Source organism: Chroicocephalus ridibundus, chromosome 11 (assembly GCF_963924245.1).
Source record: "Chroicocephalus ridibundus chromosome 11, bChrRid1.1, whole genome shotgun sequence".
In the NCBI taxonomy this organism is placed as follows: Eukaryota; Metazoa; Chordata; class Aves; order Charadriiformes; family Laridae; genus Chroicocephalus; species Chroicocephalus ridibundus.
In genome coordinates this window covers 15683925-15711241 of record NC_086294.1, presented here as the reverse complement: position 1 = coordinate 15711241, position 27317 = coordinate 15683925, and the positions used below count along the sequence as shown (strand labels likewise).

Here is a 27317-nt window from a genome sequence, read left to right as displayed (position 1 = left end):
TTGTTCACATGTTGCAAATACACAAGCGCATTAAGAACTTATAATTAACCCTGGGTATGGTCTTGCTTTTGTATATTAAGATGTTCATGAATTCTCTACTGCTGAATATTTAGAAGAAAAAAAAATAATAGCGGCTATGAGCAGGAAAATCTGCAACCTTGCAAGAAAGAAGCAAAGTGAATGGTGTGTAGATGTTATCAAAAAATAAAACTGAGGCAGAAAGAAAGCTAGAATTTCTGTTTGAATCTGAAGTCCACAAATACTTCTGTCCTGGGGACAGGAAGGGGAACTGGTGCAAACTCAAGTTCCCGAGCCCATGGGCATTTTGCTGTGGCATCTCACGTGAGGGAAACTGTTGGACCAGAGCTCTGCAGAAACATCTTAACACTCACTGGTACAAACACGGGTTTCAGCAAATATAAAACCTATAAAATGAAGACTCTCGAATCCTTTTGGTGCTTATGTAAATTATAGTTTTATTGGTTTAGCAGTTGTTATTTCTACCTTTTATATTTCAGGTGGACAATAAATACAATAAATAACTTTTCTGTTCCCTCTTCTTATTGAAGAGGTTTGGTTTTTTAAATCATTTTTAATTTTTTTTTTAAGCTCTGCGTTTATTGATTGCTTGATATGTTTGCAGGATTTTTTTCAAAAATTCCTTCACATTTCCCTTGGTCTTGTACTGGCATTGCTTCCCACGTGCCAGGCTCTGTGATGGAAGAAAGAACAAAGATTGGGTTACCAAAGATTTTATAAAAAAATAAAGGGCTTAGATGAAACAGTTAAAATACACATTCTTTGGAGCTAAGCAAGGATTTCAAAAACAATTCCTAAAGAACTGTTCCTAGAGCAGTGACTGTAAGAATGGCTTTTCGTGGTGACTAAGAAGGTGGAGGCTGGACTGTCATATAGTTATAAATGAAGTCATTCGAAGTAGGCTCTTTCAACACGGGAAACAGGGCAGGTAGAGCAGTTTAAGAAGCTGGGTAAGACGAGGGCAGTGGCCCTGCTCGGTGTTGCAGTGTCACTCTAACAATATTCCCCCTTGCAAGTTTGAAACCAGCTTAAAGGAGCTCGAGACACTGCACCACCAGCCTCTTCCCCGGCTCACTGAGTTACACAACAGTTTTGCTCAGTGTGTAAATAAAGGATGTTTCACTGCCTCAGAAAACTCATCTGGGGATCCAGGAGTCTTCTGGAGCATCATCACAAGTTTGAAGATGCTGCAGTTCACAGCAGTATTTCATGCCCAAGTATCCTTGAAGAAACTGCAGCTTAGGTAGAGTTAATGCTCCAGAAGAGGAGGTGGCTCTGCCTGCCTGTCCCCAGCCACGCTGCTTCTGCTCATCTCTCTGGTCTTATATCATTACTATTTAGCCTAAGAACACAGTTTGAGAAAGGAAAATAGAAAAGCGATTTAAATAAAGCTCCTCTCCCGGAGATCTGTAGTGACAGGTCCTCATGCTAAAGGGCTTTGGAGACGGGCAAGAGCGCAGCAGGGCAGAACCCATCTCCCTGCTTCCTCTGCCAATTTTAATAGCTTTCCATTGCCTCACACATGTTGCAGCTATCATATCTGGCTCCTGCATAAAAGGAGGATTTAAAACAAATTTGAAATTAATCCAACACTTAGCTACAAATATTTAAATTATCAGAAACCCTCTCTCTTGTAGAAGATAGACCAAGAGCTATGGAAGAGTAAGAAAAGTCTTACTTCACAGAGGTTTCTGTCCCGTTGAGCCTGAAAGATTCGATTAAGCCACTCAATTATTGTGTTTGAAGATAAGTTGTTTTGCCGCATGTGTTCGGTTCCTTCCACAAAGCATGCCAATTCATGGCCAGGCTGTTAAATGAAGAAGGCATTAGAAAAAAATAGAATACATTTTGTGTTTATCTACAGCAAGAATATGTAGTCCTAAACACGGCAGCAAGTCACAGTTAAATGTAATATATTTTGTGTTCTATTGAAAACTGATACAAGAACTTTGGGGGGTTGTAAAACACCGAATCATCATGTGTGCCTGTATATCATGTATAATAACACCTGTCACATCTCTCAGAAAACCTTGAACTGTAAAAGTAACCTCTTTGAAGTATAGTTTCAGCAAATGCGGGGTTTCACCGTATCTGAGGAGGCTTACAAAAATGGCTACACCTAGAGCTGAGCATCTGAGGCCGGACATCTCTGGCCCAGGTTCACTGGGCACCTAACCATAAAACAAGGTCTTGCGGAGATTTTCAAAGCAAGAACGTGTATCTCTTGATTTGTAAGTCAAGCCCACGGACGACTTTTGCCTGACTCTGGGCTCGGTTCTGGTTGCACTGGTAATGGGAGGACTTCTGCTTCCCTCTCCACCACTATTCATCACGCTCAGTTTTGCTGCTACTGGTGTATTAAAATCTTCCTCATAACCGAAAGCAAAAGTTGTATAAGGAGCAAAGTGAACAAACTTAAACTCAGTTAATACTGAAATTCTTGAACAACTACAGTAGCTTAAAAAAAACAGACTTACCTCAGCAATGGGAAGACATGAACATGACTGAAAGTGAAAAGAGTGAGCATTAAAATCCAGCATTGCTAGCATTCAACACACAAGTACATTTTTGTTTAGTTTCACAAGAGTCTCAAAGCGATGTACTCACACTGCCAGCTGTCTCCCTACATGGGCAACCTAGAGACCTTTCCTCCTGCAAGAATAACAAGAGAGAAATCAGTTATTTATTATCATCTACTTTACAAGCATGCATTCTTACAGAATTACGGTGCTAAACAGCCACTTACAAGTAGACGATTTGTATACCGGATAATTTCACGGACGCTGCAATTCTGTGCGTGCACAGAGAGCAGCAAACAAGAGAAGAGTATGTATGACAGCATGCTGGCATTCATGTGCAACTCAGCCTGATGGGTGACAGAAGAATAGGAGGACACTCCTTTTAATTGAGTCTTCACAAAATTCCCATTCTAATATGGAAAAACCCAATTATAAAACTGATACCAGGTGCCCACTATTTTTTCCCACTAGCTTGGACAGCATTTTAGAGAAATCAAACGTGGAATTGAGTCACCTTCTGCAGTGACTTTTCTTTAGTACTGCGGAAATTCACAAGTGCTCCTCAGAAGTGATTAATTTGAACATTATGATATCACACCCCAACAGGAAACAATGGTTAAAAATCTACGAAAGCATGTTTTTTTTCAGATGTGGGTTTTGTCTCCTATGCTTATGTAAATTACAGTTCCATGAAAGCGAAGAGACAATGTTCAGCATTGCCCAAGTTCCTGAGAAAACACACTGCCAGGCTGCGAGCTGGCTTCCCCCTGGATTCAAAGCAGGACCTTTCTCAGAGAGAGTTGCCAACGCTGCAGGGCTCTGTTGAGCAGATGAATGGACGGAGTTGTGGAACGGTGCCTGGGGAGGTTGTCAGGCCGAATTACAGCTGCCGGAGAGTGATCCCATAGTCCTCGATCCCACCTCTGCCGAGTGCAAGTGCACCAGTGTGCAGATAAGGATCGGGCCCTCAGATGTCACATCCCACCTGGTCCCTTTGAAGCAGAAAGGAGTGGATGCAAAACCATTCCTAGGTGACCAAAATGGTATTAACTTGGAAATTCTCCCAGATGGAGTCTCCAAATCAGGTTGAATGTCTGCTAGAGCTTTCTGTGGCCACAGAGGCTTCCTTTTTTCAAGTTGCACACCTTGGCAGAGCAAGTGGTAGCTCTTCAGGTGTTTTTAATATCCCCAGTGTTGACTTTTAAGCTTCCCTCCTGTTATGCCTTAAAGCCTGTTATGCCTCAAAGTTCTTCTCCAAAAGGTTGAGCTTTCTGCTGGTCAGTCTGGCTGAAGGGTGAGTGCGATCTCACTGGAAACTGTCCTGGAAAGAGAAAACATTGGGTTGCAATTTGCTGGGTTTTTTTCTCTGGCATTTGCCTATGGGCAAGGGATTCATCTGGCCAAGCGGGGCTCCGCTGCCTGCCCGGGGGAGCGCAGGAGGCTCTGTCTGCTTCTCCTGCCCCCGTGTGCCTGCCTGCGCACCCAGCGCCGGCTCCAGGCTGGGGCGGATGCTCCCTGCCTTTTCTTTGAAGTTTGTCCTTAGATGATTTAGTGTGGGAAGTGTACCATCCCATCACTCAGCTACAGCTTTCACACAAGCCCCGGGGAATACCTAGAAGAAGCCAGAAGCCCTCCCTTGGCAAGCTAAAGCTGGCAGCAGGCTACGTTAGGATGCACAGAGGCACAAAAGCGTATCACAGGGAGGGATGGTGTTCATGAGCTGGGCAGTGGCATATTTCAAGGCACTGGGCTGTTCGAGAAGGCCTAAATCATTGATTTGTGATCGAGAGCCTGTGATTCCCTGAAAGGCAGTAAAGAGACTGCTGGGATGGGTAGGTGTCCCTTGAGGAAACAGCCTTTTGCTCAAGCGGAGCCATGGGTGTGCTACGCTCTGTTTCTTCAGCCAGTAAAGCCCCACAGCAAGAGCGAGAACAATTAGTTCAAAGCGTAAATCCCTGAAGGAAATAAATGATGTGCAACGGTTGTGGAACACTCGGTTTCTCACATGGTTGAGAAAAGAATTTTACATGGTTTTACAGGAAGGAATTCACAAGCATCTTTGATTTAGCCAAGGTTGTGCAAGGAATACGGTAACAAGCCATGGGGGCAGAGGGACAAGGGGCTCTTTGTGACAGCCAGGGGTTTCTACCGCTTCTTGTTTTTAAGGAAAATATGTTCATTAGAAATCCCATTTTGCCCAGCAGCTGCCGCGCTCCATCTTTGCAAGGATTTTACAAAATCTGATGTACTTAGCAGGGTCTCTGAGGCCTCTTCACCTAAGGAATAGTGTCTCAATGCAGCTGCCATGCTCTGTAACTAAAAGCGATTGATGGCATAAATTGGATGCAAGACACACAATTAGGACCTTTCCATTAATGAGATGTAATTATGCTCGCTGGACAGTGAGCAGACCAGATAATTGCTTCCCAGGCCTACCACCCAAAAAGATAAGATCTGTATTTTTGTCACAGGTTGGAAATCAGAGTGGCAGAGCTTCCAGAGCTGCTCCTGGGCGGCTCCCTGCTCCTGCGGTTCCTCCTCACAGTCTCTGGCTGCCAGTGGTGCCAGCACTATCTCTACATCTTTTCATTTCCATTCGATTGCTCAGTGAGATCCGTTTCATGCTGTTGTTGCTCCAGGGTAGATGGGTCACCAGAAAAGCTGTATTCAATCTACAGTGAATCAGAAATCACCAGAAGTCAAACTGGCAGAGAAAGAACTTTCCATGTATCGGTTAGAGGAGTAGTGGATTGTGCACAGAAGTGAGTGGCACAAGTTACGGCTTCTCTTTGGAGAGTTTAGGCTCTATTCTGGAATGTAGAGGCTGATTCAAAGACCATGGAAATTAATATTTTCTGCCATCCCAGCAAAAAGACCAGGTTTTTAATGTGATCTTTAAACACTTAGTTTTGATATTTTAGAAGTCTTCATTTTGATTAACAGCTGCAGCAACGCATTTTCACAAATATGTTGTCATTTGTGTGTTAAATACAATCAGCATTTTATTTTTTGTCCTCGTGTCTAGATATCTGATCTGCCACTGTTCTGCTCCCTTAATCTCTCTCTAAACAACACAGGCCAAAATGTAGAGAGGAAACAGAGGTTTTTCGACCATCGTGCAAAAAAGCTGAAACAAATTCATAATATATTGGAGCAGGTTGGAAGGTGACAGTGTGAGTCTGCTTCCCTCCAAGGTTGCAAACCCACAAGCCTCAAAAGGCCGGTTGTCAAAGTGGGGAGCCATCAGTGCTAAGTGTGGTCTTTCTGAAGCTTTTTTCCTCCCTTTTAGGCTTTCTAGCTGGAAAAAAAACAGAAACAAAGGACTGAAACCCAGGATTTTTAGGAAAGGTGACCAAGCTCAAAGCCCACAATGTAGAAACATCCCCTACGTTGCCATTGGGAAACCTGAGTGGGGAAAGTTGCGGTTCTCAGCCTGGGGCAGGACCGTGCATGAGGAGATGGTATATCTCCATCCTTCTTATCGCTTCCCTACATCCTAAAGGATGCAGTGGATCAGCAGAGCGAGGAAGGGGGCAGAGGGCACTGCCAGCACCAGGGGAGCACATCAGCTGGGTGTGCCGGGGTCAAGGTCGCAACTTTCAAGTAACAGGATTGTAAGGTTTCAGGCCAGAACAGGTATTTGGAAAAGGTGAACACAAAAAACTCTCCCAATATATTTCTGTGCTGCCTTACAGGCAGTTCCCTCTGGCTCCTTTGGGAATCCTCATCTCACATCCTGTACATTTGGGATATATTCTCTTTTCATGCACCTATTTTGATGAGAGGTTGATTGACCGAAAATGCGACACAAATGCCCAATTTCCAGGTAACTATTTTAGCCTGGTCAGCGTGAACCTCCAGATCTGAGTTCTCATGAAAGAATTTGCGTCCCACTGTTGTGTTTCCAAGAAACTCTGTATGGTTTGGGCTTTTTTTAATGTAGAAAAAAGATTCCCTGTAGAAGAAAAACACCAAGATAACATACCAGCTTGTTTTACATTTGCTGTGTACACTGATCAAGATGTAAGAGCTTGCAAAGACCACAAATGAAAAGATGCTATTGATAGTTTCATTTTCCAGACATAAGGTGGTTTGGAGGTTTTCGGTTTTTTTTTCCTTTCTCTTAGATAAAGATGACATATGCCAGTGTAGAAATACAGGAAAACAGGGTCATTCTAATTCCTCCACAAAAGGCTAAACCATTGCATAGTAATAGCAAGTTTGTCTATGACAGAAAGGTGTAAAATCCAGATGAACTCAGGGAACATTTCACGTGCCAGCTTGAAGAGGGCAGTGACATCTCCTGAGAGCTGCAAGTTCTGCTCTGTCCTTGCAGATGGACCATGGGATATCCCCAGACTCAGGTTAGCTTCTGTAGATAATGGAGCCCCCATTACTTTCAGAAGAGTTTAAATTAATTGGAAATCAATCAAGCTAGCTAATCAAAACTGGTTGTGCGCAAGAGCTGTGAGATGGGGGAGCACAGCTGAGGAGAACCTTCAGAGCTGCGAGTCATCCTTGTTTCATGCAATAATACAGTCACCAGAGCTTTCCTGGGTTTTCTAGCAGGGGAGCCAAGCTGCAATGATATTTAGCAAGAGCTGAGGCATCTAAAAGCGAAAAGCCCTGGCAGCAACGTGGCAGCCATGCTGGGCATTGCACTTATTGCAAGTGCATCTCACAACCGACAGCCTCCGTAAGTAAGCAGAGGAAAACAGGAATCGCCCACAGAGGTTGCCAGATCTTTTGTATTTTAAGATTTTCCTGATGCCGTTGTTCTCACTTCAGCATCTCCTTTTGTGGTCCTGACCACTTTCACACTAGGAAAGAAAAACATTGCAGAGCTCTCAGGTCTTAAGCCCACTCACCCTTCCTGGCTTGTCCCACTGCGAGGTGCAGGATGTCCTTCTCAGCACAGCACACGGAGGAAGGTTGGACACGTAGGATGGAGAGACAGCACAACGCATTCACCCCGTGGCTGCGTTAGAGCCCTCCACCTACCATACCCGTACTGTAGCTCGCTTCCCATGCTGGAAGCATTGACAAAGCACCTGCAGATTGCTTGATGGAAACACGGCAATCACAACTTAATAACAAAATAAGCACGGATATTGGTTCACACCTAGTTGCATGAGTAAGAGCAGCCTGGCCCTCTTCCACAAGTCTTGGCAGTTCTTTCCATAGTATATGTAAAGTAGGCTATGTTAGCGCTAAAGTGTTTTGAAACGTGGGGGAATAGACCATGAGCCGGTCCAGTCCATGCAGATAAGCTGTGTAAGTCCTGATGCTCTTACAGCAGACGAGGCCGTGGAGGTGCCAGTCGTGAAGCAGCAAGTGTTGGCAGCAGGGCAATCTCAGCCTATGCTTCCCCTCTTGCAAGTTTCTTGTTTCTCCAACTCCTTCTCCCGGTGACCCAAGGTTCCCTGTTGCTTTCTCCATCACTTAAGAGGACCTTCTTTTCTTTGCAGAGGTTTCATGATCTACAACCCAGCAGCTTTGGTATTTCACCTAGACTAAGAAAGGATTTCTTGATGTTTTCAGCATTTTATATCTTACAGTGAGACCTCATACGGGACCTCTGAGACCCCCTTAAAAATATATTCTTCTGCTGCATGTCTGGCTCTCAGCAGGTTGGTGATTCCAGTAATATCTGACTGGAGCTGTCGCAGGATCTACAGTTCAGGAAAACTACTTTGAAAATCAGTGTAACTACTTAAATTTCCCCTCAGTGCATGGCTCAATTCCCTTTGGAGCCTATCTCTGGAAGGAGACTTTACATACTGCTTATCTAAGTTGGCAATGATCAGTCTTTGCATCACCATAGGAGCATATATAGGCAGAAGGTGGCTGTAGAGAAAGGAAGCTGTTCATGTGCAGTTTGTATTCAATTTAGCAACTTGAACTTCTTCCCACTTCTCTCCTTGGATCGCTCCATTTCTTCCGACTCTGCACTTCACCTTTTTCTTCACGGATACAAGCCAGGCGTTGGCCTTCTTGGCTTACATGAATGCAATGTCTGGGAGAGAAATCTCCACTATATCAATCTCTACGACAGAACAAGGAACTTCAGATAAACCGAGGAGATATATTATATCTTAATGTCTGCAAAGACGTCACCTACTGCTCTGTCTCAGAGTGCAACAGAAAAAGAGAAACGGAGATGGAGACAGTGTTCTCGCCCTCCCCTGAGTGTGGACACACCAGGCAGTGACTCCCGAGGCGTGAGAAAATCTCAGCCTGGCCCAGAGCGATCAGAGGCAGGGCTTCAGCAGGCACTAAAACCCCTGGGGGCAAGCGCCTGCACGCAATGTCACCTGCACCCTGCCTGGGAGAAGGACTCAAGGGCATTATAGGTGCCCAGCAGCAGCGGGGAGGCAGGAACAGGGAGGTGAGGTGGCCCCCTCCTTGCCCCCTGGCCAGAGAGCAGCCCCAGCCTGCTCCCTCCTCACCGTCCCCCCCCCTCTATGGATGTCACGAAGCTTGTCCCAGCAACCAAAGACCGTCCTCCAGGTCAGGGCTATTGTCCAGAAAAATTGCTTTTCACTGGGAAATTGGTTCCCATTTTTTTAACTGGGGAAATAACCTGCTGTTACCTTTTTTTTCCTTCCATAGCACTACACAGTGTATAAACTGGGAAAACAAGCTACATGGTCTCATTAAGTAATATAAGGTGTTGTAAGAGCTGGAATACCACCAGCGACATGAAAGTTGGGCAATTACAGACTCATTTGAGGCATGACGAGTCTAGATATGCTTTCATATTCCAGGCAAGAAAAACATAGAAGTAGGTTTCCCTGGTCCTTCTGGTCTCCCGTCTCATTTTTTACCAATTTCAGGATTTGCTGCATTTATCTTACAAATGTGGGGCTCTGTGAGCATCTGTGAACAAGCTGTCAAGCGGATGGTGTCTCCCACTCCAGTGTGTGTGGGGAACGTGCCGCCGACGGCAGGTCACTGTGGCTACAGCACTGGCAGAGGGGCAGGTCTGTATCCTGAATTCCGTTGACGCAGGGAATTTTTCTTTTGTGTAATTCAGGGACAAAACCACCAACATATGCAATCAGTGCCCCATACAAGGGATTTGACTCAGCTCTTTCTATGGCAAACTGTTGGCACTGTTTTAAAATCCCATCAGCAGGTCCCCGAAGAGGATTCCTTAGAGATCCTAGTTTCTATCAGTGGATAGTGACATTGATATTATCTCTAAAAACTACTGCATTTGATATATCATAAGGAAAATCATTCACAAGACACAGACCTGTCAAGTCTCAGCGTGCGTAAATTGTAATTGCCATCCCTCATCTTTGAGACACGGGCCTGACCCCCACTGTGGCAGCACTCGACCCCACCACCAGACCTCTTTCCTTAGTGACACAGTCAAGCACTCATTATGTCAAAAGCAAGACTGGATTATTTATTGGGCTCACAGCCAATCGTACCAATCACGTACCGTCACGGCGATGGGTACAACTGTGCCACCTAGTGCTGTGCCTCAACCGCTGCTTGTCCCAACCCTGCTGTGCCTGACCCAGCATCAGCCCCATCTCCTGCGCAGTGGCTGGGGCTGCTGACACCCTCTAAACCCTCATGCACCAGCCTGGCATTGCTTTGCCTCACTCGTGGTTTGTCTATGGATGCTAACGGGGTGATACACCTATTAACCAGTGCATCCAGGGCTTGACTCCCTCCTGCCGGGCCGGGTGAGCCATTGGGAGGGCAGGGGCACCCCAAAATCGGCTGCCGAGCGAGGGGCTGCGCTGTTGGGATGGGACCATGTGCTGGTCTGGCAGCAAACGTGGGCTCGGGGTTGAATGGGGCAAGGCAGAAAGAGGTTTCCTGGCAGCTGGAGTAAGTGGGGCGGTGAGGAGCACAGGGGCATGCCCTGCCACGGACGAGGGTGCCATCATGTGGCCAAAGCCTTTTATTCGCTCCTCATTTGCTTTGCATATTTTTTGTACTAAAAACTTTCTGCCCTCTGCTCCCTTTCAACGCCTGGAAATCCACAGCTCTCCCCGACAGCTCCTTCTGGCGGGTGTGCATTTCACAAGAGTTTTGTCCAAGTAAATCCTGAGCATCCATCTCAAAATTGGTTTAATTGGATGAAGAATGCCAGGAAGAATCACCAGGTGACTCCAACATGGGTCTTGGGGCCTTAAGCCCAGGAGGGCACTGAACACACCAAACCTGCGCACTGTGAGGGTGATCCAGATACGCAGCTCATTGCAAACCTCAGCAGTTTAATTAATTCATGGTCCATTTTACATAAGGCAATCAGATAAGTATCACCATTTATTTGCACTAAACAAATGGTCTCCCCGAGAATTATCCCTGGAGACATAAGATGTTACGCATCTGGAGAACGTTTTACATATATGCATTAAAACAGGTAACATGGAAAGGATGAATCCTTAAATGCAGCCAGCAACAAATACTTGTGTGAAGGCTCATCAGTTTTATCCATATTGTTTATCAAAAACAGATCCCTGTGCTCTCGCCAAGCTCAAAGGCACTGTGAACCTCCTTGCGTGCAAGTCCTGAGATGAAGCAACACCAGCTGTTTCTCCAACTTTAAGGCTGGTTTTGGAGGAAGCCACGCTTCTGGTTTTCATTTGGGCCAGAGCGAAGAAGAGACCAATGTTGGGGACCCCGTTTCTGAGTCTGGCTCCAGACCCGAGGTTTTAGGCACTTTCTGCAGAGGTATTCAAGTCTCGCCACCAATTCCTCCATTAATCCGGGGAAGAGAACTTAGGAGTTTCTCTTTCCTTCTCCTCCCTTTATGGAGGAAAGCTGGACAGCTGCTCCAGGTTGTCTTCAGAAACCTTTATTGAGGGCATCTGCTAAAACTGCCATTGCTGGGCTTTTTCCCCAGAGCTCTTCTTCTCCAGAGGAAGATGCAGGGAACTGGACATTTCTCAGAGGACAGTGTTGTCCCACGCTGTTCCCCCATGTCCCTCTTCATGCGAGGCTGTTACCCCTCAGCCTCTCCTGCCACTGCCACTGGAGTCTTCTTGTCCCAGCAGAGCTGGTTCTTCTTGGTTTTTGGCATCAGAATCTCCATGCTTAGAAAATAAAGCATGAAGATATTTAACAGCAGTAATCATGATGTAAAAGATCTTGGAATAACTGAAAGGCTGAGGTAGACCACAGAGAGACCTGGGTCTGCCCCAGTCATCTCAGTGGGAGTGCAGCAAAGAGCTGGAAGTCTGAAGTTGGCCCATGTATTTTAGACAATAATTTGGGATAAACCCTGCATCCCTTGAAGAGACTTCCTTTGGTGGTAGTCTCTCAAGGCTGCAAAGTGATGTCTGCAGGGTTTGGGAGTTGGCAAGTTGGACTGTCACATCAGGGAAATCAGAAGGTCTGACGAGATACCTCTAGCAGGTCCCTGGAGGGCTACACAAGGCGAGTTCGGTAAATCAGTAGGCACCTATCCATATGAAATGCGGACTTGTTCTATTGTTTTCTGAAGAAAAATAGCAGCTTAGTCTCTGAATTTAACGTCCTTCTTTTTCCCAATTTAATTTATGCCTTGGATAACTGAAGTTGTTGAAGCCCTTCACATATTTTCATAATAACATGTTAAATTGTGGCAAACTGGAGAGTTCTGTGATGTAAAATATGAGTATCCGTTCATACGGGTGGAGTCATCCGTTTCTTTGATCCTGAAAGCAAGCTAGGATTTGGTGGGAATCCAGACCTTCCAACATGAAAAGCACCTGCACACCCATCACAGCTCCCCCTTTCCTTGTTCACATAAAAGATGAGCATTAACGCAGTGTTGTACAAAAGACGCTCTCTCATCCGGTGTCGGTTGGGCTGGTTTTGGGGTATATCTCACTGGTGTGGGTAAGGGAAGTAAGTTGTTCTCTTGGCTCAATGGGAAAAATGTCATCGGTGAAAAAGCCCAACACCAACATGGGAATTATTAACGTGCTCTTAGACAACAGAGTGAAAGATTTGATAAAAAAAGCAGTCTTTGGATTTGATTGAGCTGGTGCAGTTTTTGGAGTCCTCCAGGGACTAAGTCCATGGCAGAAGAGAATGGAGATGCCATAGGTGCAGGAACAGGAGTCTTCAGTCAGAGCAGCTGAGCCCTCACCACCACCACACTGCTGATTTGGCTCAGGGAAGTAGGAGACTTTCAGGTCTTCTTGGCAACACTTTTGAAATAAGAAGGAAGGAGGTTTATAACGTACTGCAGAAAACAGCAAAGACTGCGAAGAATAATCTTGAGTATTTAAGTGCTAAAAAAATTTCTGTAATCGGGTATTTTTGATGCTGCTCCTTAATGCAACCCTAGGTTTATGAGGGAAAGAGTAAAACTGTGAGTTGGTAGTCAAGACACTTTGAAAGGGCTTAATTTCAGGTCTGCGTGGATGGATCAAAGAAGGAAAGGATATTGTGCAGGGACTTCAGTGAGAATGAGATTTCAAAACTCATAGAATTCTAGAGAATATTCTCTAGATTATATATATATAATATTTCAGATTTTCTTTTCTGATTCACACTCATCAAAACAATCACAACAATCAGAATGGATTGTAATGAAACTCCAGGAGATCTGGAATGAAACCAAAATCCATCGGCACATCTGTTGTCTGCTCCGAATCCCACAGACCCAAATTTGAAAAGTGTTTGACTATTCAGATGTAGGTACACATGTAAGGTATCTGACTTTCAGAGGATCTATACAATTGCAACTCCATTTGTTTCAAAGATTAATTCTCTAATTTTAATAAAGCTAGAGGGTCTTCACGCGCTGACCTGGAAGTTAAGGATTGCTCTCATTTTGGTCTCTTTTCATTGCTTTGAGGGAAAGTTCATAGCCAAGAAACATGGCTGAACTCGTTGGGAATCCTCGCACTGCATTGACCGTGGCGCCCCTAAAAAAGACCTGTTGGGGATGGAGAAAGGTTAGAGCATAGGAATATACCGGCTATTTTAAGAAGAAGAAGAAAACATTGAACGAAGTCATGGTGGGCTTCTGAAGAACCAAATATTGGTTTACTCAGGAGATAGATTCTCACTGCCGGTCTTTGCTAAAGTCTGCGCTGGAGAACAGAAACGCAATGGCAAAGGTCACTGGTTTGGTATCACTGGGCTCCAGTCTCCCTATGGACCTCCCCTCCGCATCTACCAGCAAGAGCTACGAGAGGTAGAGGGTAAAAAATGGCCTCATGCCACTGCTGTAGAGCAGAAAGCAAGAAATCTAGAACATCTTCCAGTGTTGTCCTATCCAGCTACAACCCCTCCTTCCCTGTGCATACATAAGATAAGCATGAGGGGGTCACGCACACCCCAGGGTACAAGAAAGCTGTTGCTTTCATGCAGCAAATGCTCAGACTCCCGGGGTTGGGTCTATGGGTGCAGAAGACGTTTGAGGATCAGAGAGGGAGGAGCGGTGTGGCTGTGAGCCAGCCCGGCCAACGCGGGCGCTGTGCCACGCGGACTATTTTGCAGCTTTCACCTTTGAGCATAGAAACAATTTCTCAATCAGCAGAAAACTAGACTTGCTCCGTACCTTGCTGAGAGCCAGCTCTTGCCACCAACTTTGGGAAAAAAAATACTTGATAGAAGCTTATTTTTTCACCTGTGGGTTCCTAAGGTCAAGATTTGGTGCTCATACATATACCAGTGTTTTCTTTCATCAAGATAATAAATATGAATATATATAATATATAATAATAAAGATGAATATATATAATAAATATGACTTCCCCTTCTGCTGAATATGTATTTTTTGGAAAGATGCTGGCACTTACAAGACCCTGCGTTTTTTAAGTCCTTGAACAGTAAAGTGCTTTCTGGAAAGCAGAGAAGGTGCCCTTGTTGCTTCTTGCTCCTGGCATTGGCTTGTCTCCCTTCGAAAAACCTCCTCTTTACAAACATTGTTGCCTGGTGATTGCAGGGAGTATCTCTGCTGGCCTATTTCTCACAAACTCACCCCATTAACGACCCAGGCTAATCACTGTGGTCACTACTCTAAGCACCAGAAGTTCAGAATAGACGTGAAAAGTAACGTCAGCAAAGCAAGCCCTTCCACGCGCTACAAAGGCAAAACTCCCACGCCTGCTGTAAGAAAGCATGGAAGATCTCGGCTCTAAGACCAGAAGCCCATAGATTTAAGTATCTAATCAGTATTTCCCCTGAAATACTGAGCTCTGCTAAACACAACCATGTTTTGTATCCAATAAATCCAGTGAATGGTGCCGACTTGTACCAGGCAGAATCAAAACATCTTCCCATTGTTTAGGATAGAGTTTGCAATGTGAAATTGCAATATTGGGATATTTAGGGTATTACTTGATTTATTGGGCTCTTATTTTGTTAGGAAAGACAGAATTTTCTGGGAGGAAATTTATATTTTTGCAGTAGCTATAAAGGAACACAAGAGAGACAAATTAAATAATAATGAAGACATATGAAGAAAAGCCATAAACTTTTCTCATCAGAATGAACACACCTGACTACGGAGAAAGAAGAGGGCTATATTTACATTTTTTTGTGTGCCAGGCAATTGTTTTCAGCACTGTGAATGCCGTTCCTTTGTCCCAGAATGAAAACATCCAGAGCTGGGTTTGCCATTTATCATCTTTGTGTTTCCTAACATCTAAAGAGATTTTTGCTTATAAGAGAAGGATCTATCACTCTTATCATCGACCCTATTGCCGGCTTCGGTCTGGGTGCCAGGCACGAGAGCAGAAAAACTGCAGGCAGCGCAGACCTCAAACAAAAAAATTTAAGTGCCTGGACTGAGGATGAGGATGGAGAGAGAAAGGAAAACACATAGAAATTCCCTTTTCACCCATCCTGTGTTTTACTGTGTGCCAGACTGCCCGTGCAGGGCAGGTACTCTGCGTAGAGCCTGGGGCACCCTGAGCCTCCTCCGACCACCCCAGCAGGGTCTCTAGCGTCTCTCCCGGTGCCTGTGCATCATAGGAATGTGACTTTCTTCACTCAACGGCAAAAAACAAACCAGGCTGCTGTGACAGCTGCCGTAATATAGTGGCAATAGGTTGGCAAATATTTAAATCACACCAACTTGTGATTTTGCAGGTTATTTTTTCTCTTTGTAACTTGTTACTTTCCCCACAGAGTGTGAAAATTAACCCTTTGGAGCTAAAAGCCCACATCATGTTTTGGTGACAACTTAAATACAGATTTATATCAATATCAGGAGACGTCGCTTCTCATAACCGTGCATTGGCAGCGCAATAAAGCTGCAAACCCTGGTTCTCTGCCATTCACATTCAGCAGAGGCAAAGTTTGCAGGTAGAACAAACAACTTTTATTACACTGATAGACAAAGTCAGAAAAAGAGATAAGTATTTTTTGGCACACAGCCCTTCTTCAGGTTTGAAGCCAAAGCAATTCTGATTTAAGAGCATTTTCAATCCACTCTATCTTGGTGGAAAATGAGGGTAAATGCGGCATCAGTTCCACCAAAGCATTGCCCAAGGCAACCCAACGCACCTTGGGTGCCAGCACGGTCCTGCTGGAATCAATTCCCATTGACTTCGGTGTCAGTGGGAACCATTTAACCTCTGCATTTTGTCAAAACAATCACGGAGGCAAGGATTTCTACCTCTAATTTATGATAAATCACATCCACAATTAAATGCACTCACATGAAGTGTTATTTTAAGTTAATTACACCAGCAGACCGTGACCCCCAGTCGTTCATTTTTTCATTGCTGTAAGGTGCATTATTACTCTCACTATTATGATTTAGAAAGAATCTGCACTATAATTACCGACTGTCATTATTATAATTTAGCAGTAACTAACTGGCTTTAGCTGTCTCTCAACCCTGCAGGTAGGTTCGTAACAGCCATTGCATTTCCCAAGTGAAAATTAAATGCCTAATATCCAGATTTTACTTGAAATATCACTTACTTTTAGGCCCTCGTTCCGGTAGCTCTGCAAGATACAGTCAAGGGTCCCTTTGTACTTGTTTAAATGAACTCCATCTGCCTGAAGTCGACTTTTCACAACGTCCATTGGCGTAGCAGTCACCCAGGAAATGGCTCCTAGAAAAACGCAGAAGTATTTGAACAATTTCTTCTCCCTATTTCCACGGCCGCAGCTCAGTGAAGTCAGAAATTCACCTCTTGTCTACCACGTCATATTCACGGGATTTTTGTTTCAGTGCATTCACCCTGCTCAGGCACAGGAACGGTATTTCTGGGAGCAAGTTCCCTGTTTCTGGAAGAAGTGGTGAGATTTTGGGATACGCTGGTAATCAAATGCAGAGAGCCCAGGAGGTGCTCCCCCAGGTGCAAATACATCTTCTGCCGTGCTTCTGGTGGAGCATGGAGATGCCGCGGGAAGAGCCTGAGCTGCAGGGAGCTGCTGCTTAGGGCAATTTAAAAAAAACCAAACACCTGGAGTCCTCAGATAATACTGTTGAAAAGCAAAGTTTGAGCTGAGAATGCAAATAAGAGGCTGGTCCATCTCATGCAACCAGGATTAGGCTCCACACAGCTGAGACACATCGTCACTCCTATAAAGAAATCCTCTATTTACATTGATTAGCCTGCAGCTGAGTGGGATGTTTTGCCTCTCTGGAAAGGTCAATGTATGACCCGAATACATGGCCCAGTTGGACAGACAAGAGCTACGTGAGTGTGGGGGCATACTAGAGAAGCTGTTCAGATGGGCCAGGGCTCTTGTTTATTTGCAGAAGAAACAGAGAGGGCATTTTGTAATCATTACCTGAGCTAAGGATTGATCTGCATTTAGGGGTCTGCAATTGAGAAATGGCCAAGAAACGGGGAGTGGGTGTAGGGGTGACCTCACAGATGTAAGCATGGTGGGGAATGAGCATGCTGGTCTTGCGGGCAGGTGTACGCAGGAAAAAAAGAAAGAGAAGATCAGTAGGAGTCAACTCTGCTGCGCGCGGGTAGGGTGCACGCCCTCCTGGTGGGCAGCCAACAGGTTGAAGTCCTCTTCTGGAGGCATCTTGGCTGCTGTGTATCACTGGCAATGTGATACTCAGGCTGCCGTGAGACATCCAGGGAGGTGAAGGTGCCAGCTCTTTTCCTTGTCACTGACATTGAGCCTGATGAAGATCTGATAACATGACTTCCATAAAGTTTGTCAAGTCATAAAGCGCAGCTGTGGTGCCAGGGGACCTGGCCCCGGGGGAGGAAGGTCATTTAGTCCCCTGTCTTCTCCTGGTGATCGGAAGGATGTGGTGGCCCCTGAGCCACCCCCCCAGGGAACCTTCCTGTCCTTGTTTTGCCCAGTGTTGTGGGAAAAAAGGTGCTTACCTGCTACACCCCCTGCCAGCCAGATGGAGGAGGGACTAGGGGAAATGCATCCGTCAGGGTTAATCCAGCTACAGAAAAATGTGTAAGGGATGAAATAGAGGCAGTACCCAGGAACATCCCTCAGAAGCATTGCTCCCATGCCTCGGTATATTCCTGCTATCCCCTCTTTCTGTAGGACTGTCCTAAAGCAGTGAATTGGGCCTCGGTACGCAGGAAATCCAGGAACTGTGGGCTTCGGTTTAATGTTTGCTGCAAAAAAAATATAACTGTTATAATAGCTCTATTGCTACAAAACTCCTCTCAAAAGCCCACTGCCATCCAACAGAAATTGCTGCCATCCATTTTCTTTTGCTGGAATGAAGATGTACGGTGGGGAAAGAAGGCTTTTGGAAAGAACACTTAGGTCCATTTTAAAAAGACATTTAGATGCTTCAGGACAGATTTTTCTTAGATACTTTGCATGCCTCCCAGTATGTGTCGAGTGAGATTTCCAAATGAATTTAAGGCCATGCACACAAATTTCATGGATTTTAACCACATCTGGTGCCAAGCTGCATCTTTGAAAGCCTTGACATCTTCAGAGTCTGGCCCTTCTGATACAGGGGACTGAGATGCTTTTGGAAAGGGCATTAGGTTGCTGAGCTGCATGGAGGCTTTTCAAAATGGACATAATAGTATTTTATCAAAGCAATAGAAAAATGTCAATATTCCACAGTTAAACACCACAACTGTAATCGTGAGAAAGGTGTTTGTGAAACTGCTGAAATACAATCTGTCAAGCTCTGAAGCTGTGCCGTCTCTTCCTTTGGCTGTGCATGGGCTCGGTGGGGCTTCATAGAATCATAGAATGGTTTGGATTGGAAGGGACCTTAAAGCTCATCCAGTGCCACCCCCTGCCCTGGGCAGGGACACCTCCCACCAGAACAGGTTGCTCCAAGCCCCGTCCAACCTGGCGTTGAACACCTCCAGGGATGGGGCAGCCACAGCTTCTCTGGGCAACCTGTTCCACTCGAGCAGAAGCAAATCCTTCTACCTGCAGCTTCTGGAGAGGTTACAGCTGCCCACTGCCATCCTGCCAGTGTCCCCTTCTGACCCATCTTGCCTGTGCCTGGGTACCTGGAACCCTGTCCCAATAAGCCAGCAGTTTTCCAATGTACATGTGAAATTTTGGAGGTTTATGGGCAAATGTATGTGGGATTGAGAATGTGCAGCAGTAGATGGGGAGCTGGCATTACCACTGGCAGCTGTGATGCTGCTGATGGGATCTCCAGGGGACCTGACAGCCCGGGGACTTGCTGTTCCTGCCCCATGGCTTGTGGGGAAGGCAGCTCCTGCGGCTCCTGGTCCTGAGCAGACCTGCCCGTGTGTTCATTATAGATGCCAATCAGCAGGAAATGCCAGCGGAGATCCGATCAATGTCATTGGTAAAAACCCTCCCCTCGAGCTGCGCAGGATGGGGTCCATCCTGAGGCTGGAGGAAGCACCTTCAGCTCAAGGTGGTGGCACAAGGCAGCAGAGAGCTGGGCCTGGAAGCAAAATTGTCATAAAGCTCTCAGTAAACACCGAGGACTGGCAGACAAAGGAAAAAGAAACTCTTGCTTCTTACCTTCGATGTACGGCTGCGTTTGCATCTGCAGCCTTATCTTTACCAGGTCCACAGGAGTGCCGATGCCCACAGAGATGAACCCTGCCACGATGCTGGCCAGAGCCACATCGGCAAGCACTGGCGCCCGGGCCGAGTCTCCGTGGCGGAAATGGCTGAGGAGCCGCTGCGTGTTGCTGAAGACGCCAAAGACCACGGAGCTGTAGACGGCGATGCTGGCCAGTGGGAAGGACATGCCTTTGAAGAAGCCGGCCACCTACCCAGGGAAGGGAGCAGGAGTTAAGAGAGCGAACAGGGCTGAGCAGTGTAAAAACCAACTTGTCTGTTGGGCCAGAAATGTAAATCCAAGTAGCAGGTGTCTCCTGGAAACGGCTGTTTGTACATGCTAATTAATTCATACTAGAGACTTGTAAAGATTATGCGGAATACGGGATATGCTGAAAGCACAAGAACCCACGTAAAAGTCCCTCTTCTGGCCAGCTTCTGTGCTGGCATCACCAAAGTCAGCAAAATACCTGCGGCTGAGCTTTGCCAGCAGGTACGGGCAAACCATCCCCTGTGGAGGTAACACCCTGGCCCATGCGGGAACATGGGCAGTGTCATTTATCACTCCCTGCCAGGGATCTGCCTTTTCCCTATAGGAATAACCAAGAGAGTTACCTTTGAGTTAAGCAAGAGGCGGCTATAGGGATTTGCAGGCTCAGTTGCACCAGCTTTATTGATCTTCATATAACTGCTGGTGTCAACAGTGACTTTGTGTAATTGCTTCATGTATTTATCTATTTGCATTTTCTACCAGTGCATTTTAAGTAAGATAAAGTACTTACAGACTCATTTCTGTACACAGTGAGAACACAGCTGAGTGTATTGCCATACCCTTGTCCAGCTTGCAAACGAGTCTGCAAAAGACATTCATAAAATGCAATTAAAATCTGATGCTTCCAGCCCAGGGAAGGCTCACGCTACATAAACAATGTGCACTTTGCTTTGAGAACGAAGCCTTCCTTAGTTGTAAAGAAAACAGAGCAATAAAATAAGATATACGTGCATCCACCCCCTTTGAACTTTGCCAGAAGCGGGGCTAAAGGGGATCTGAGAGGTCTGAAACTTTCTGCAACATCTGGAATCGATGACTGTCAAATTGCTCTGGAGTCCAGACCAGCTACTCTGGCCCAGCAGAGTGCTGGTGTGCAGAGCTGTCGTTGGCAAGGTCCGGATTTATGTGGAAATCGGAGAGTGATGTGGTCTCCTCCATCCGGGGACTCTCGGGGGAGGTTGGGATGTGTTGCTGAAGGATGGAGAGGAGAGTTCCCTTGGGAGGCTTCCAGGGCCCTTCCCATCCTAGGTGGATTTTAAGAGGTAGAAATACTAAACGGAGCCAAAATAGTTTGGAAATTCTCCATGCTTGACTCAAAAATATATTTTTTACATCATGTCCAACAAAGACATTTTGTTTCTGGAAAGCAATGGTCGTATGCCTTCCAAAAAATGCCTACAACAGCTGTGAGAAATGGCGTGTAAATCACGACAAAGCCTGTATGATTCAACATGCTTTCCCTGCTCTCACACACACACATATATACACACACATGCGCACACATATTTACACCATCTTTCATTCAAGCTGCTGAAAAGTTTGCAATAAAAATATCCTAACAAGTGATGCATTTTGGGGGCTTAGAGGTGTGTGAGGAAGTGGAAACCCTGTTTGGGTCAGAGGACCTGGGGCTGCAGCAATTAATCTCGGATGAGGCTGGAGCTCATATTTTTATCGGAGGACACTCACATGTGCTCTCTTGGGGACGTTTATAGGGAATGGGGACAGCATTTCTGGTCACATCCGTCAGCATTGCTGCTAGCAGGAATGACACAATGAAGCCCGGAGGGACAATGCCGACCTGTGCTGGAGACACAGTCCCTTCTGGCGGCTCAGCCCCAACTTACACTGGGGGTGAAGCAGAAATGTTATTTGGGAATTTAAAGCCCAAAGGAGTGAGTGTCCTCCAGAGTTCATGCCTGGGGAGAGCTTTTGGACAGCAAAGAGCAGGTTGAATTACACAACGGCTTGGCCCAGAGCCCTGCAAGAGCCTCGCCGGCGGGGTGCCGCAGGGGGACCCGGAGGTGGGGAAGAGAAAAGGACAGAAGCTCGGGCTCACCCCTCACCCCGGGGATGCTGCATCCATCCATCCATCCATCTGCCCGCACCGAGCCCCGAGCACTGCTCCGCACCTGGCCAGAGGCCACGGGGAAGGCGGCAGCGAAAGTAGAATATTTACCGAGCCCTTACAAACAAGCCGGTACAGGCAGATGCCAGCTGCGGCTCACACGGGGCACGTTGTGCAACGCAGAGGCGGTGGGCGCAGACCTGTGTGTGCCGTGACTCCCGCCGGGGGGAGCAGGGATGAGGGGGGCACCCCGGCGCAGCTCGGCACAGGGCGACCACGGTGCACAGCCCTGCGTTCCCTCCTGGCTTCATTTGCACACTTAGCCAGACATTTCCGTTTTGCCTCCGTGGGCTTGTTTTTTTTTCCTTTTACACAGTAACCAGGTATTTAGAGGTTCAAGTTAATACATTTTTTGACTAACTGAGTGTCCTCACAAGCTGCTTCTCACACATATGCCCCTTAACGAAGCTGTTAACACCCAGCCCTGAAATCCCCGCTGGCTTCTCTGTCAAAGTCAGCTGATGGCAGCTGGATATTCCTCAGGAAACTTTTCCTTTCTGTTACGTTTTAATTAGACAGGGCCCTTGGGTGACACCCAGCAACTGAAGAAAGTCCTGGGGAAACGAATGCAATATGGAGGATAAAACGTGAGAAAATGTAAAACTATTTACAGGGGAAAAACAGCTGCTTGGGTTTGATGGAAGCTACGACGCTGGGAAGGGGCCAGCTGGAGGAGGAGGCCTGCTGGATGGGAACCATGGTGCAGATACCACAGACCCCATCCAACCTGTCTTCCAGTCTTGACCTCTCCTCCAGGTGGGGAAGGACCCCCCATGCCTTGGAGGCTGCGAGTGCTGCTGAGCTGCCCCTTTCACAGAATCACAGAATGGTTTGGGTTGGAAGCGACCTTAAAGATCACCCAGTGCCACCCCCTGCCCTGGGCAGGGACACCTCCCACCAGCCCAGGTTGCTCCAAGCTCCGTCCAACCTGGCCTTGAACCCCTCCAGGGATGGGGCATCAACAACTTCCCTGGGCAGCCTGTTCCAGCGCCTCACCACCCTCACAGTGAAGAATTTCTTCCTGATATCCAATCTAAATCTCCCCTCTTTCAGTTTGAAGCTGTTACCCCGTGTCCTATCTTTACACTCCCTATCTTAGCGCCGTGTAAAAACCCTCCTTTCCACTCCCCTTCCGCTAAATTTGGAAAGATAACAATTCTGCCTACTTGGTATTCCCAGGCCATGCCCAAAGCCAAGGGCAGCAGAGGGGTCAGCCTGACAGTTGTCTTTATAAGCACTGAAGGATGGGCTCGCTCTTTCTTGGCAGCCAGAAACTCAATGCTTCCCAGCAGGATCCTCTCTCACTTGTTGCCAAACTCCCCCAAACCTGGCAGTGACGCCCTGATGGCTAGCCCGAGATGGGGATTGCCTTGGCAACCCTGGGCAGAGCCTGCCTGCGCTGCCCGTGCCCTGACAGGCCATCTCCTGATCCCAGGAGAGCCGGCTGCCTGCAAGGGGGTGGCTGTGATGGCTGGAGAAGGGACATGGCGGGGGCCGCGCTGGACCCTGCCTCCTCCCCATCACCCTCGGAGGGTCTCTAAGGTGCAACCAGGACCACTGGCTCTTGGGTTTGTCTCATCTGACGGCCCCACCGGGTGCCAGCCATGAGGCTTGAACCAGATGAGAGCACATGGGCAGAGCAGCAATGGAAGCTGGGCAGAGATGCCTATCACGCTGTACAAAAGGAGAAAGGAAAAAGAACAGGATCTTCCTCTACATCTCTGCATCACTAGGGATGGTCAACTCGCTTGGGTCAGGCTGTATTGGTGTCCGCATGGGCTTGTCTGCATCGTGCTAGCAAATACCTTCTTACATCTCTAATTCCTTCCCTCTGCGGAATAATTGTCTGGCAGGAATAATTGCATCTCATTGCCCTGGGATAACAATTTCAGCACTCTGCCCTTCCAGCGTTGCCAACACTAGGAAAACACATAAAAATGTGCCTGCGGCAAAACAAATATAATTCCCCCGTTGCCCTTTGAATACTTGTCTGTGGCAAAGTTCAATCAAACATTGGCAGAACAGTTTGGTAAACCACATATTAAGTAAGGCCAGGTTTAATTTTCAGCGTTAATCCTCACCGGAGGAAATCGCACGTATCAGCCAGTTCCTTTAGTTTCTCGTTTGAAATGAGCATGGGAGAGGAACAAAGGCTAAAGTCTATGAAAACCTTTCTACCCAGGCTAAATTCCCCCTTGGGCTGGCAGGGGAAGTGAAGGTCTTTTGAAGCATCATCTCGAGAGAAGCCACCTCCCCGTCGGTGGGGTTTTGGGTGGTGACATGAGAGCACAGTTCAAAGTGTTTACCTTGATGGTGTCCAGGGGGTGGCCCACAACCACGCTGGCGGCTCCTGGGGATGGAAGCAAAGTATTACACAAACCATTGAAGAAGGTTTTGTGACGGGACAGGAAGCGACGGGTTTATAGGGGAGGAGGAAATTTCCACGGGAACAGCCATACTGGGCCAGTGCAGTCTCTAACAACAGGCAAAAGGTGGGCAGAAACACTTGTACCTCTTCTCCCCATGCCCCCCCCAGATACTCTCCTGGACTCCATCAACATCTCAAAGGCATCCAATCGAGAAGAGGAGGCGGTGGATTTGTATGTTCTGTCCATGAACAACCCCCCTCACACTCTTGTAAGCTCATGCAAATATTTAGCCTCAAAAAGGTGAGATTCAGGTTAGACAGGAGGAAATGCTTTCCCCTGGCTCGGATAGTGATGCACTAGAGCCAGCTGCTGATGAGGACTGTGAACCGCCATCCTTCGCTGTTTTAAGAGCAGTGTATAGAGCTACCCGTCAGGGATGATTCAGATAAAGAGGATCCTGCTCCATATTGATCTCGATAGTTCCATCCAGCTTCATTCCCCATGGTTCTCCAGGAGAAACTGGCCCATTCCCCAACACTGTCCTCCCCAGGCCACTCACTGCCAGGAGCCCCCGTGGCAGGCCAGAGCACGGTTTGGTTTTCCCCTTCTCCGGGAAGACGGAGCAACCCATGTGCCGTGGCCAGGATATGGTTTTGTGTGCTTATAGCAAACACCACCTGCAGTTTTCAGGGTGTTTGTGGAGATGGTGGAGAGTTTGTGCTGCTTCCACATCTGCAAGTCTCCGTGCAAACCAGTGTCCCCAAGTGCTTTGGAGACTACGTTAAATTTCCCACCTATAGTGGATTAGGACTGAAAAGAGCATCATGTCCTTGGTCAACACGTTACGACTTTACTCAAAAATGTGTTATAAAATCTCCCCGCTCCTCCTGGACCTTAACCTGAGACCACCTGTGGCCTAGTGCTATGCATGAAAACTGGCCGCTGCCACCCACACCGGTGGCTGTTCACCCCCTGGGCATCCTGTCCCGCTGCCGGGGGTGTTCGGCAACAGCGCAGTTCAGCGGGGCAGGCTGTGTGCTGCAGCCTCCGCAGGCTGCAAACATCCCAAAATCTCATGTATCCTTTTGGCAGAGGTTCTGGGGTGGGTTTTTTGGGGGGTTTTTTTGTTGGTTGTTTTTTGTTTTTTTTTTTTTAGAGTCAGCTAACCTATTAACCTGAGCTGGCCGGTCAGGATCCGTGAGCCATCTCACATCCGTACCCCGAACCTGGTAGCCAGGGCAGAGCCCTGGGCTGCAGTGGCCAGTGCTGTGATTGCCCCTTTGCCCGGCCGCTCCTGCAGCCGCTCCCGGGAGCGGGGCAGCCCAGCCGTGCCCCTTATCAGCTGTTAAACCCAGGGGGAACATTCGCGTTTCCCTTTTCTCTCTGCTATCTGTTTTCCCGGTGTTTGCAATCAGCATTTTCAGCAGGCGGGATCGATACCGCACCTCTGCCGGCATCGCCGCCCTGTTTGCCGTACCGGAGTCAAAGCCTCCCCCCGGGGGTGTGTGCGGCTGGGCGACCCCGGGTTGGCTGCTGCGAGCCCCGGGCTGTTCGCCTCCGAGCCCGGGGGTGCTTCCAGCCGGGAGAGCAAGGGAGGGAGAGCCGGGGGCGTGCGGAGCGGCTCCGGCAGCCGGCCCCCACCACCGCAGCAGCATCACCCGTACCCACCCTTCAATTTTAAGTATCCCGCCCGCGGAAATGGGATTAAACTGCACTTCTGAGCCAAAGCAAAGCAACCCGCGCATCCACCGGTACGAGCACGCCGGTGGGAGGCACAGAGCGTAGGTGACACGGAGGATTTTATCCCCGCTCAGGCTCCTGTCCCCGTCCCCTCTCCCTCCACCCCCGCCCCGCCGCCATCCCCCCCTAGCCCACCGCACCACTTACCGCCCACCCAGCCCGCCGCGAAGTCCTGCAGCTGGAGGCTGCCCATGCCGCGCCGCCGAACCCCTCCCGCCGGCGGGGCAGGGGGTCCCCTGTGGCCGGGGGCGGGGGGCTGCGGTCAAGGGTCCCCGCCGGGTAAGGGGGCTCCCTCCGGACAGGGGCTCCCGCCGGGCAGGGGGTCACTCCGGACAAGGGGTTCCCCGCCGTGGGCAGGGGGTGCCCGCTGGGGAGGGGTCCCGCCGGGTAGGGAGACGCTCCGGACAGGGGTCCCCTCCGGTGCGCGGGGTCCCCTCCGGTGCGCGGTGCCCGCGGCAGCCCGGCGCGCGCCGCGGAGTGTCTCCCAGCCGCGGTGACATCACGCACCGGGCCTTAAAGGCGCCGCAGCGGGTCCGGCGGCGGGGAGACACCGGGGCGGGATGGGCTGGGGGGACGGGCGGGCAGCGCGGGTGTCCCCCCGCCTCTCCGGTGACCGGGGTCGGACCAGGCTCCTCTTCACCCTGGGGCTGGTGGCAGCGAGGAGGTGGAAAAGCAGCATCGGGGGTTTCCGTATGAAGGGGGAAAAACCAGGGATTACTGGGGAAGTATGCTATAAATACTTAAATTAGAGGTGTAAGTCCAGAGATAAAAACCATAACTCACACGGCCTTACTCAACCGAAAAACATCTCCGTTTGCTTCACTGAAATCACACCGCCCCATCTTTTCAGGTGATACCCCCAGTTTCTGTGTTATCTTTTCAGGACGTATCCCAGTTTTCTCTATTTTGGCAAGCAATGAACAATCGCTCCCTACCCCCTTCCCTCTCCATAGCATTCACCATTTTCTTGTACCACTCTTACCTGCTTCTTCCTCCTGGCTTTCCCAGAGTCAAGAGCCCAGCTCTGTTTAGTTCCCCTTTCACGCAAGATACTCCTTTTCACCCTCCTCTGTCATTTTTTTTTTTTTAAAGTCTTTGAACTGGGCAAACAGAACCACAAGTAATAGGAACAAACCAGGCATTCAGCAGCGTAAAGGTATTTTCTGTTTTGATCTCAAACCCTTCTCTGGTAATTCCTAACATGCCTTTCTGATTGAGACTGAAAGCTGGGCTCTCTTTCCTGAAGAGTAAATACCTGATTTTGAGCCCAGCCTGGCCTGTGTGGCACCTTCAATTAGTAAAATCTAACGTCTTACACCTGAATAGCATGAAGCTACTCAATAGCAGGACATCCTTCTGGTCCTTAACCAGCTCACTGATATCCCTGTGCTCACCGACTCCACCACAAAGCTCCTCTTGGACTCCAGGGGCACGACTTTGCTCCGCAAAAGATGCGTTGGCCCTTCGACACCGAGCACGTACGTCTGTCCCATCTGGCTGTGGTTTACTACAGCCCAAAGTGAATTTTGTTCCACAGAGGTCAGATTTCT

General features: G+C 48.0%; 1 protein-coding gene across 5 annotated transcripts; it reads right to left on the bottom strand.

The window, feature by feature from the left end:
• Positions 1-505: 505 nt before the first annotated feature.
• SLC25A48 (solute carrier family 25 member 48) lies at positions 506-27225 on the bottom strand. Of its 5 annotated transcripts, none has more exons than XM_063348909.1 (10): positions 26750-27225; positions 23965-24008; positions 20261-20332; positions 19437-19689; positions 17831-18079; positions 16455-16588; positions 2647-2691; positions 2517-2543; positions 1718-1846; positions 506-712 (listed from the first exon to the last, which is right to left on the bottom strand). In XM_063348909.1, the coding sequence occupies exons 4-10, from the start codon at positions 19666-19668 to the stop codon at positions 605-607; spliced, it is 924 nt and encodes a 307-aa protein (XP_063204979.1). In that variant the 5' UTR covers positions 19669-19689; positions 20261-20332; positions 23965-24008; positions 26750-27225; the 3' UTR covers positions 506-604. The 5 variants fall into 5 exon arrangements, 4 of the variants coding, with proteins under 4 accessions (XP_063204979.1, XP_063204978.1, XP_063204981.1 ...); XM_063348908.1 differs by lacking the exon at positions 26750-27225 and adding an exon at positions 25915-26670 and having other exon boundaries at positions 507-712; XR_010072884.1 differs by lacking the exons at positions 506-712; positions 26750-27225 and adding exons at positions 13323-13452; positions 25915-26649 and having other exon boundaries at positions 1809-1846.
• Positions 27226-27317: the final 92 nt, after the last annotated feature.